This window comes from Poecilia mexicana, unplaced genomic scaffold (assembly GCF_051168715.1).
Source record: "Poecilia mexicana isolate PSO_F unplaced genomic scaffold, ASM5116871v1 scaffold_3, whole genome shotgun sequence".
In the NCBI taxonomy this organism is placed as follows: domain Eukaryota; kingdom Metazoa; phylum Chordata; class Actinopteri; order Cyprinodontiformes; family Poeciliidae; genus Poecilia; species Poecilia mexicana.
Window position 1 is genome coordinate 19,086,326 of NW_028263372.1, and position 12,927 is coordinate 19,099,252.

A 12,927-nucleotide genomic window follows, 5' to 3' on the forward strand; every position below is an offset into this window, starting at 1 on the left:
CTAATGTTTTAAATCTGTTTTCGATCCTTTTCCTGTTAATTATGATAATTTTTTCACATACAATAGACAACAGTATTTAAAAAAAAAACTTCTCACAAATGTGGGCTCAATAAAAATATATATTTTTAATATCTGATTAAAGGTTATTTTACAAAAGTAACTTTTAATCTGACTAATAACCAGCCTCATGCGTATACATATTCAAATTTATTGAGTATGTCGCTATATTTCATTTTCCATCTCGGATGTGTGTCCACTAACACTGCAGGGCAACCAGGCCAGCACACTTTTTGCCGAGACCCACATACAAGGCACACACACACAGGTACATGAAAATAATAAAGTTTAATTTTGCATTTTATCAGTAGTTTTACCCAGGATTTCAGAAGACATCGGAGACGTCGGCCACAGTGGAGAGGTTTGTGGAGTGGGGTGTTTTGGTGTGTCGAAGGGTTGCACAATCCTGCCTTCAAGTTTCTGTGTACATAATGTAGACATATTGAACTGACGGTTGTCCAAAACAGATTGTTGTGCTGTTGAAGGAATTAGTAACGAGTGGCGGTTCCCTATGGATTGCCTTACTTCTTCTGAACGTTTGTTGCATTTCATCCCAAGCAGCTTTTAGCACTGCAAACAGCGAATGTGCCATCTGTCTCCAGCCAAAACAAACTGTGCCTACTTTTAATTTAGGGGTATATGCTCAACCCCAACAATTTGCAGAAAAAAAAACTGGAAGTTTTTCTTACTTGTGGGTAGTCTTTAACTTTTGAACAAACTGCTATTAAAGGTTTTCTTGTATCTTGTTTTTTTTTTTTCTCTCTCTCTTGATGATAAAAGGTCGGAGGCTTCATCAAGACAAGGGCCCTTTGTTGGTGACCTGAGTCTCTCCAGTGCATTTGCCCTCCCTATTCTAATTTCCAGAGCAGACAAGCAGGAATAATGCCCTTCAGTTGAGTGGGTGGTAATATGAAGACCTTCATTCGAAAGCAGGAGTCTGGAGCATCAAAGTCTGCTTCAGATCTATTGATCTGTAATGTCTGATTACCATTAGTTACAGACAAATCCAAACACCATCGCATATTTGATCAATGCATGTGTCTGCTGTGTGATCTGAGTGTTCAGCGTATGCCATTGAGCAAGCAAGTAGCAAAGCAGCAATGCGTGCTGAAAGAACTGCTGATTGTTGGACTGGAGGGAAGAAAATCCTTAGGCAGAGTATTCAGCAGAATTGCTTCCACTGTGGATTTTTTAAATATTTTTTTTTCCTGTTAAGGCTTCTGTTCAGTGTACACTCAGCGGGCTGTACACAGTGGCGAATGTTAAACATATCCCGCTGTTAGTGTCAGTTTTGGTGTGTGAGCTAGAAATGGGGTGAAGCCAGTCTTGCCATGGAGCTCAAGATCATTTTTGTTTCAAATTGTTCACAAAAGGTAATTTCTTCTCACCTCCAATTGGTGTACAGCTCTGTGGGGGCACACGAGGAGGAAAGGGCGAGGGGTGGGGGTGGGGCACGGGTGTGAACCATCAGCTCTTACACCAACAGCTGGAGTCTACCCTCCCTAGGTGAAATCTTTTAACTCAGCCAGCAGAAAATGTGAAAAAGAAATGTAACAAGGGATCTAACAGCCTCTAAAAATGATTTAAAAAAAAATTAAAATTAGATTTCAATTAGATTTCAGTACTCTTAAATAGAAGATAAATCTGTCATCATCTAAACATGGAAACATTTTTTTTTTCTAAAATCCTTCAAAAGACCTTAACTTTTACAAGTCTCATGGATGCAAATCATACAGATTTTGTTTGAAGGATGTGTAAAAGGTGCCAAGTAGCATATAATCATTCTTACAAGAAAACAGCTACTTTAAAGCTAACAACGATTCTCCTGACAAAGACAATCATATTTCTGTCCATACTAAGTGGTGTTAATAAGAAGGGGAAAAAAAAAAATTCTAAAAACTGATTTTACATGGATCGTAGTATCCTACAGTACATAGACAACTTGGAGCAGATCAGTACATGTGAGTGCAAAATGGTTCAGATGGAAAAAAGCCCTCCTGTGTTCTTTGTAGAGGCTGTAACAGACAGGGAGGAGCATGGGTGTTGACAGAGTCCCAAGTGAGCACTGTAATGTGCTGTACATCTCGATTTGCACTGAGGGTTTAAGTAGTTGCTGGGATTCATGGTGTAAGGTGCACCATGCATAAAAAAAAATAAAGTATATCATCTCATATGTTTCATGAACATTCATTCCTTTAAACATTTCATTTCAAAATATCTTATTAGAAGTGAGACTAAAAGCTCTTTTTTTGCAATACAGCAGAGGAAATAAATATAGACCATGTCAGTGTTTTCATCAGAAAATGTGATTTCGGAAAAATGAAAATAAATAAATAAATAAATAAATAACAGAAGTCCGTTATTAGAAAATTGCAATGTTTCGAGAGACTTGCTTGTGGTTTTCTTAAGTAAAATTTATTGAATAGAAGGAATTTGGCTTTAACCGAATTTCACGTTTTTGTGCTGTTTTCAGAGTTGTCAAGTTTGGGATTTTCACAGTTTTGGGGGGACAATGTTACTATTCAAATAACAGAACAGAGAAAACAGAAAAGAGTGAAGAAAAGAGATTTGGGGCATTTTTTATTCTTCAGCCAATTCATTTCATGTGTCATTAAAATAAGTGCACAGTTTGTAAAAAAACCAAGCTAGGGGACAATGAATACACAAAGCAATGAATAAAGATTTTCTTTCATCTTATAAAACCATATCTCCTATTTGATTACTGCAAAGTCTCCCACTTAAACTAGATGGCTAAGCTGACTCTATTTATCAAAAAGCAGCATCTCCTCGAGAGGGAAACAGATTGCACGCTGGCCTGCTACAGACTTCATCAGGTCATCTGAATTGATGATACATGTAGCAAGGCGGCTGAGTTCCCCCGGAAACCTCTGTTGGAGAGTGTGCTGGCGGAGACGGGGGCCTCAGCCAAGTCTGTCTGACTGATCACTACAGATGCTCCTCTTCAAGTATTCCGAGTCAGATCCTTAGTGCTGGGTCTTGAGGGACAAACAATAGCACCTGTTCCTCATAAGATAGCCCATTCATGTATCTTTAATGAAGCCTGGGGGCAGATGGTGTGAAATGACATTATCCAGTGCTTAGCAGGGCTAAGACAAAGGAAGAGCACTGCCAGCACAACAATGCTCCTGTTTTTTATGAGGAGAAGGGAGGACGCTGCCCGAGTGCCACCCCGCCGCCCCCCTCACATCTGCTCCACTTCACTCTCCAACTCTTCAAGATCATCTTGGCAATAGAAATGTCCTGGGCACACAGCCCACACGAAGATGAACTTGAGGGTAACTCTTAAAGGCGAGGGAGGGTTGGACTTGTAGAAACCGAGACATAGCGGAGACCACACACCTTCTCCTTCTTCCCCTATGTTTTAAGATATATTTTTTTCTTTTACTTTTGCACTCAGGATTATCCAATAAAAAAAAAGAGGCTTAATGAAAACATTGTAATCTGCTCTGACAGCTCTTAATTGACAGCTCAAGTAACCTCTGGTATTTGTTGACACCCTGAAGTTCCTCAAAAATCTGATTTGCTTTTTTTTTTTTTCCCTGACATTAGTGGCTGTAAATTAAACTTTAATGCGCAGAGCTCATTACTGCAAATCACAGCCATTCACAGTCAATGCATTTATTTCCCCTCCAGCGCGCATCTCCTCTCTGTCTTCGCCTCGGCGGATGTTGTACATTCACATCCATATTTTAAAATAATAACAGTAATAAAAGCTGATATCCCAGAAGAAATTGTCTCACTTAAAGTTGATCATTTAGTGTTGCTGGAGAAAAATCCATCCATGCATCAGACTCTTTGAGCGGAAATCATTCAGTATACAGCAGCACGGCTTTCTGTAGAGGTTTGCTATGTTTGCTTATGTGGTCACATTTGGCCTTTCACATGATTGTAATCATGACAGTGTATCCTTGGGTGCTGTTTTGTGTGCTTTTAAGCACATGTGTGTATTAATAGTAACCAAAGTAGTTAAAGACAATGCATTAAAACCAGACGACTTCATCTATTTAATTTAGTTTTGTTGGGTAAAAATGAATAAATTATTGCTTTAACTTATTGCCAAAGATTCTTAGCCAATTCCTGAAAAATGGTATTGCCACGTGACATTTTTAGCTATAAGGATAGACAAGGGAGCACTTTTATGCCCGTTAGCTAGTGTATGTACAGCTCTGGCTGCTTAAACTGTTCAGACAGAGCAGAGCTGTGTTCCCCAGTGTCCACTCCCCCTTCATAATCCCTCCTGCCCTGCCCCGCCTCATGTTGTGACATTAATTATTGTGTTTTTCCATATGTTCCAAACATGCAAGGCCAAACTCCATCTTTCATTCGTCCAGCTTGGAAACTTGGCTAACCAGTCCCTTTGAAGATTGTTTTCAAAGGATATTTGTCACAGACTCCTTAAGGCATTTATTTTTCTTCATCGGCAGCACATTTTGTAGAATTACTTTTCGAAGTATTGCATACTCTTTTTTTTTAACACTTCTTTCTCACAACTTCTGCACTTGCACTTTTGCAAAAGCTAAGTAGACATAAAATGCCTGTGTTTATTTAGTTTTCAGTCTAGCTTTGCACCTCTGGACAAATCAATAAAGTTGTCTAGTGGGTTTGGCTTGCTAGCTGCGAGATAAACTGGGTGCAAGTACTCCCACAAGAAAGAGTCCACAGGGGTGGGGGTGGTGGGGGGGGGGGGGGTGGAGAGAAAGCTGCACAGGCTGACAAAGTGGAGTTCATAGCAGACTTCAGCCAGAACGTGGGACAGGTTGATTTCATGCCCCAATGCAGCGGCAGTAATTGCACCCAGACCGGTTTTATTGCGAGTTGATTTTAAGGGGGATGAATGGGGAAACATTCTGTAAAGTGTTTATTTTGGGGGATGACCTTTATTAACCTATTTCCCAGGCTGGTTCCCCCGAGGTGATCTGGCTCGCTGCTCGATTAACCCTCGCAAGTCGGGGTAGTCAGTCTGCTCCCTGTCACAATGCTTCAGGAAGCTGAAAATGACAGAAAAATTGGACTCGCAACATGTTGGCCACACACACACACACACACACACAGCACTTAGGGAAAATGAGCTACTCAACTATCCTTGACACACAAATGAAGAAGGTTTTTTGTTATTATATTTAATTTCATTTCTTTGCAACTGGGCTGATGTTGAATAATCACAATAAGCTAAATGCTGTTTTTTTTAATCCAAATATATTTGCTCTATACATAAAAATGAACAGTCCTAAGTCCTGTACGATGAACATACATTCTTTAAAGAAAATATTAATAACAGGTATTTGATATTAATAACAGGTATTTGATATTAATAACAGGTATTTGTAAAATGCACAAAATAAATAGCAAAATATACCTTAAGAATATGCTTGCATAAAAAGAAATGTAAACAAAACAGGCTGGATTTTAACAGTTATTTTATTTTTATTTTATTTTTTTCATTTTTGTAACCTGAATTTTATGTGGAATCTTTATTTAGCTGAGCTAAGATGAATCCTGCATTCTTGATGGTGTGTAGCTGTGATTGAAGTCTGAGATGTTGCTTGGTCCTTGGCCGTGAAGAGCTTTCTATGTAAGAGAGAGCTGGTATAATTTGCTAGATTTATTTCATTGGTTTGCCTTCTTGTTGAATGATCATTTGGAATTGTGTGTTTGAGTTTCCATTGAGAGGAAAGTGTGTGTTTATACTGGCAGCTCTTTCTCTGAAGTGGTGAAGTAATACTGTTAATATCTGTAGATATGCTTTGTAGCGCCTCTCGTAAGACTACTGTACTCTGCTGCTCGCCGTTCTTCATTCCTCCCAGCAATGTGACTTTTCAGGTCCTTTGATGTACCAAGGTGAAATTGCGGCCTGGATTAAGAACAGGCGTAGCTCGGCCAGGTATTGTGCAAGCGCACGAGCGCCGTCGTTGCCACGGAGCCCCTTGTCAGCACGCGTTAGGAAGAGCTGTGATCTAGCCTCCCCCTCAGTATGCTCCATGTTTGTGTGTGCCATGGCTGTGCTCGGGGCCCCTCTCTGATCTCTGCTCCCTATCTGTTCAGCAGGTCCAGGGTCACATGCCTCCGCTCATGATCCCCATCTTTCCACACGACCAACGCACTCTAGCAGCAGCAGCTGCCGCCCAGCAAGGCTTTCTCTTCCCTCCTGGAATGTCTTATAAGCCAGGTATGCTTGTTAATTAGGTCGTCTTATTCTTTTTTTTTTTTTTTTTTTTGCTCATATATTTATACCAAAGAATTAATTTTAATCTGAAAAGTTTATAGCTAATTTACAACGCAATGCAAAAATATTTATAAATCACATTTTAATGATTTTTTTTTGATAGTTCATAATTATGCCTTGTGTGTGTCTAAAAGAAAATGATATATGCTTTTCAACATTTTTATAACTAAAAATCAGAAAAAGTGTGGGGTACATATGCATGTATATTTATATGTTGCTCCCCTGAGTATATAGGCTTAGAGACCCCTTTAAGCACAATTTCAGCTTCACGTTTTTTTGGGGTATGTCTTCCAGTTTTGCACATCTAGAAACTATTTGTTTTGCCCATTTTTCTTTTCCAAACGGCTCAGGCTCTCCCAGATTGGATGAAGAGCCTGAATGACTATCAGTTCTCTAGTATTTTCAAAGATTGTTGATGCAATGTAGGTCTGGGGCATTCTAACACATGCAAGTGTTTTGATTCAAAACATTCCTCTGTAGATCTGGTTGTAGATGTAGGATTGAGGTTCTGCTGGATGGCACCCCAGTGTCAAATCAACTGTAGCCTTTAAAGCATTTCTTACTGAATTGTCCTGTATTTAGTTTTCCCATCATCTGTGACCATAATATTTAGGATGGGGATAATGACCACAGTATCTTCTTCCACATGTTTGTTGTTGCTGCATACATTGTGTTTAGGGTTATAACCTAATCCTGTTTTTTTTTTTTTTTTTTTTTTTTTTTACCAACTGTCTCCTGTGACTGATGATCTTAACAATGATGTGCAGAAACAAAACAATGCTGACATGTTGGCAACTTGGGAGTATTTTTTTAAGGTGTTTATTGTAGTCCCAATGAATACAGGAAATAAACCCGCCTTTAAAACATCTAGTCACCCAAGCATAAAAACACCCTTTTGCAGAATTATATAATTGTAAAATTCAGTAATTAGTGATAAGGTATTATGTTGATACTTTATGGATAATTTAAGGCCATATTACCTTGCATGTGAAACTGTGATCCTTGCAAGTAAAGGCATGCCTAGTTCTTTCCTTTCTTCTTTTGAATCAAGGAAAAAAAGAAGGCGCACGTCTTTTGAAAAAAACGAAAAAAAAGCAAAAGGCCTTTTATTGTCAGTACATGTTGATTGATGCCTTGTTTGATGCCTTGTCAAAATATGTTAAAGTCATACTAAAAAGTAAACTTGTCACACTGCATTTAATTTTTTAATTCAAAATACAACAAATGACTTCTGATTGATTTGTCTTCACCTCAACACATGCTTGTAGAGTGAGATCATAACGAGGAACTATATATGTAAACAAAAACATTTTTGTTGTAAAAAAAAAAAAGAAAAAAGAAAAACAACAACTGGAAAAAAGAACCAGTCATTAGTCAGGTTCAAAACAGAGCATTAAAAGGTGTGGTAGAGCAGGTAATGAATTAACTATAGCAAGCCTGCATGAAACGAAAGTCAGCTATTTTGGAACTATGGAGCCATGACAGCTAAAAACAAAGTGCCTGAGGGGAGTCTTTCACCACTTTGCTTTTCGCAATACATTTGACACCGAAAATGTTTTAGCTCAAATAACAAGAGCTATTTGGGAATCATGGTCAGGGGTCACAATGTGTAAGTTTGCTGCATAATTCATGAGTTCATGATGAAATAGCAAAGAGGGTCAGAAAACGTTTTTAGTCAGAGGGCCTTTTCTTTCACGATTTTATTATTTCCACATGGCAGACAATGTTATCACCAACCATCTGCAGGGTGTACAGGGTGCTGCTGTGCTCGTTCTCTATGAAGTGGACTATAAGGTGCTCTAATCTGATGTTATCATTATGAGACAGCTCACAGGGGCAGCCCCTTATGGCTCCCCTAACCCTGTGGTGCTATCATAGTGAAAGAGTCATTCTGGCACCGTGGAAGAAGGTCATCACCTCCTGCACTAGCTGTGCTCAACGACCTGATGTTGCATGGTGGACAAGCACAGTCATAACGGCGCCAAGTCATCTTTTAAACAAATAGATGCCAATTGGACTTTCTCAGTCTATTTTCACTGACATGGCTGCACTTGGTCTCTAGCAGTCCAGCAGAATAGGCTCATAAATGTCTTGCCTATTTTTTCTCAGACATCCCTATGAGTTGTATCTTGCTATTCTATGTTGTAACTTGTCACATTTAAACTTACGTTGGATCTCTTTTAATTTATCATTTGATTTTTTATTTTTATTTTTTTTAAATACTGCAGCAGTTGCGGTTTCTGATAAGGGAAGTATGGCCCTTTGCCCAGGGTGCGACAGTGTTAGATGGTAGTAAAGTAATCAAAATTAAACCACAAAAAATTCAGTTGCTTTTTGGCATGTTAGTCAAAGAGGAGTGTGGTACTAATCTGTTTTTTTTTCTAAGAGTAGGCATTGTAAAAAAAAACAACTAAATACACACCAGTGTGTTAAATATGCTGGAGTTTCTGATACAAGTTTCTTTATCAGTGCTGAATGACGGCCATTTCACATTTTTTTTTCTAAAAGCCTGGATTCAAATTCATACGGCATCACCGAAAAGGCATTCTTTAAAAGACAGCATGAAATCCATTTCAGTTTTATTCTTTGTGTGAAGATAAAATATACTTTTCTCTGCTTTTAAAGCTTCAACACAAGTTAGATTGTGACAAGGATCTACAATACATGGAAAAATGAAACCAGAGCTGAGCCAAATATGTTTAAAACAATTCTTCAAAACTTCTTCTGGCTTTGCAAGACCTTAGGAGAAGCATAGTTTCCGAAAAAAAAAAAAAAGTTAAATAATTAAAATACATCTGAGGACGTAGAGGGAAGAGCTCACCCAGCAGGACATCCATGCTAGAATTGCCAATATATTGCAGTATGGCTTTCATTTTTTTACAGCTTACAATATAAGTTGAGTTAGAAAAAGTTACATTGTAAAATCGCTCGAAAAGACATTGAAAACCTAAATGTAAAAATCCTTATACTGTTTTTATACAAAGTGGTTTCGCAATTTGAAGTTAATGCTAGTGGAACCAAAGGTATTATCATGTTTCAGGTTTTGAGTCCTCCAGCCCAGTGTTTCCCAGCCCTGGTCCTCAAGACACACTGTCCTGCATGTTTTAGATGTTTCCCTGCTTCACCACACCTAATTTCAATTGATTGTTGATTAACAGGCGGCTTTTACTAAACTGCAATCATCTGAATCAGGTTTGTTAAAGCAGAGAAAACATGCGTTGGGAAACACTGTTCTAGCCTATTCTTCATGGCTTGATTTGACCCTAAGAACGGCTTCAGCCTCATCTGTCAGCTCTCAGCAGATCTATGACTTATGTTTTATGGCACCACTTGAACCTAGAAATATAGCAATGGCGTCACCTGATCTACTCCCCCACTCTTCCACCGTGGCATTTATAACCCAGACTCTGTACATGAAAACATCGATGTACATTTTAGAGAAAAAAAAAAAGAAGTTTTTAATACAATTTCTTTACTTTGTGACGCCAAGCTACAGTCTGGTTCCTCTGCACAGACAGTTTGTACCCAAAAAACCCAGACCTTGTAACACCAGATCCCCCCTCCCCCAGCAGTCAAAAGGTGGCAACATGACCCTTCCCAGGTTTCACATGACATCGAGAGACACCCAGCCATTTATTATCCCCCAATCCTACGTCACAGTCTGCAGAGAGCAAATGAGACAGAGAGAAAGCAATACTAAAAAGAGGAGGTGTGGAAATAACTACAGTCCACCCCCCTGTACATCTAACCTGGCACCATTTGAAACCACTTCTGTGTGTGATTTTATTTGGCACTAAATGGGGATTGAATTTCCATGGCCTGTATCACATTGTGCAGTGCTGTACAAGATTGCAGGGAGAGGCAGGCGGACGAGGGCAAAGTGAAAGAGAAGGTACATACATTTACCTTGTCTGTGGCTTAATGGCTCCATATGTTTGTGAGGAGAAGTGACAGGCAGAAGTGGGGTTTGAGCGAAGGCCAACACCCCCCCTCCCCGCTCCCACTGTGCACCTCACCACCTCCTCTCCCTCAGACACATGCCTCAAACCATCCTTCCCTGTATGATTGCTGTGCTGTGTCGGTAGACGTGTTCTGTCCACTTCAGCACACTAGATCGAGTGTGTAAAAGTCTCAATATTGTTAACGATTTCACTTCTACTGAAGTTGTTTTCAAATAGCTGTCTGAAAAATGTTTTCATGGCGGGCCAATGGTAATAAAAGGAAGCACAGTTTTCCTTGTTACTTGATCATAGTGATAAGTGAGATAAGAGTGTGTTTGAGTTTTTTTTTTTTCTTCTTCATCCTTGTTGTTGGGACACCATACACTTGTTCCAACCAGTTTGCATACACGCGCTTTCGCTATGCTGCCAAAGAAATCAGTCAGAAACAAACAATGTGTTGAACAATAGCCAGCTGTAAGTGTACAGCTGTGGGAACTGCCTGAGAGAACATGCCTTATGTTTTTACAAACCGACTAACTGAAATCCAGGGAAAATATGTTACATCGCCTGCAGAAGTGTTCAGACTCCTTGAACCTCTCCACATTTTGACAAATGACAACCTCAAACTTTAATGTGTTTTATCAGGATTTTATGTAGAAGCGGAATTAAAATTATACATATACTTTAGGTAAATATAAACCTATATATATATATATATATATATATATATATATATATATATATATATATATATATATATATATATATATATATATATATACCGATCTACCGAGAATATGTTGTTTTGTGAAGCCCTCAATAGTTTGCTGGTGAACTGTTTTGTGAAGCCCTCAATAGTTTGCTGGTGAACAAGCAGCACTATGAAGACCAAGAGACAAAGAGGACAGGACAGGAAGAAAGTTGTGGAGGAGTTCAAAGCAGGATAAGATTATAGAGCAATACCCGAAGCTTTGAACATCTTTGAATAAATGCAAAGTTCTTTTTGTCATTGTTGAAATAAAGCCATTTGAAGTCATGTTTGCATTTTCCCACAAACATACGACATGTGAACGAGGGTCCTCTGCTCAGATGAGACTAAAATGTAACTTTCTGGTTGACATGCAAACAATTATGTTTGGTCTAAAACTAATATGGCACGATTTCTGGAACATGTCGTCCATTGGGATGAAACCCTGTGGTGGCAGGATGGAGCTATGGAGTTACTCATCTTCAGCAGGGACATGGAAGTTGGATCAAAGCTGATGTGGGGGATGGATGAATGTTAATGCAGGGAAATCTTGGGGGTAAAACCCCCCCCCCAAAAAAAACCCTTTGTTCATATGAATGTTTTAGATTAAAGCATATTCATATGTTAGAATGACCCAGTCAAAGTTCAAGTCTACATCTAACAGAAAACCCATGACAAGAATGGGTCTCAGTAAAAGAGACACTGAAATAAAACACAAGGCTCAGACTCTGTGCATTATTAGTATAAAAATGCAGGTCTTGATGCACTCAGGTTCAATTGGTGTAATATGCATGTTTTCATGATAGACATTTAATCAAATCAACAAATCCCCCTCCCGCCCCCCCCAAAAAAGAAACTGATGCTGAATTTTCAAGGCGCTTTCCATGGTGAGACGTGTGCAGGTGGAGTAAGGAAGGGAATGGTGTTCAATGTTCCTCAATAATCCCACTCCAGTCAAACCAACTTTAGGCTTTTGTTAATGCAGATGTTTTGGCTTGAAGCCGAGGGCGCATTGCAATGTACCACATTACTGTGGCAGGATCAGCAAAGTGTCCACAATCCCTGTTGGCACTTGCCTGGAGCTGTGGGCCTGGCTCATTGTCTGAACCTGCATGCATTGTTGTCTCTCTCTCCCTCTCTGACAGGTGATAACTACCCAGTGCAGTTCATTCCATCCACAATGGCAGCTGCAGCAGCGTCAGGACTCAGCCCCCTCCAGCTCCAGGTATGTGCAGTCCTGTGACAAAGAATGCTTGGGACGCCCGCCAAGCTCAGGGCAGAAAGGATGGCTAAGCAGCTGTGAGCCAAGTAATGAGCTGCACACTAAATAATCCTGGAGACCCCCCTGGCTCGCACCCACTTATCACCTTACATATGTAATTTATACCCATTTTAAAGAAGATTTATCCCCACTTGTTCTGCCAGACAGAGGAGTTAGAAAGATAATAGTTATTAGAGAGAATGAGAATCACTTTGGTTACTTTAATCTTCTGCCAGTAAATTTATCACAGGACAATTGCCTGTGAGAAAAAAAGAGAAAAAAAAAACAAAAAAAAAAACCTTCTCATTGCTTTTGTCTAACAAAGTCAGTGCAATATTCGATTTAGCTGTGTGAGGAGAATAAAGCATAGATGAAAATCAATGTAAATATGAATGTGAGAAAGAAATAACCTGTTACAAATTATCCTCAGAGGGGCTGAGCAAAGGTTTGAGACTGTTGAGATCTGTCCCACAGCCCCAGAGGCTGCTGCAGGAATCTTCTCACGCAGCATTTAAAAGAGCTGAACCCAGGTCAGGGCTTAACCCCAGGGCATAATTCTTAATATATATAATAATATGAATTCTTCTTTTACAGTCATTCGTAATATTATTACAAAATAAGCAGAGAAACTATAGGGTATTTCAGTCTGTAGTACATGTTTTTTTTTGGGGGGGGG

At 39.3% G+C, this 12,927-nt stretch overlaps 1 protein-coding gene across 2 annotated transcripts in view; it reads left to right on the plus strand.

Annotated features, from left to right (window-relative positions):
- sox6 (SRY-box transcription factor 6) overlaps positions 1 to 12,927 on the plus strand; it is a 140,233-nt gene that overhangs the window by 92,999 nt on the left and 34,307 nt on the right. For both annotated transcript variants that reach the window (XM_088004270.1, XM_014993554.2), the window contains 2 exons: positions 6,124 to 6,244; positions 12,136 to 12,215. In XM_088004270.1, the coding sequence (XP_087860396.1) occupies positions 6,124 to 6,244; positions 12,136 to 12,215 (201 nt within the window). The remainder of the gene's footprint in view (positions 1 to 6,123; positions 6,245 to 12,135; positions 12,216 to 12,927) is intronic.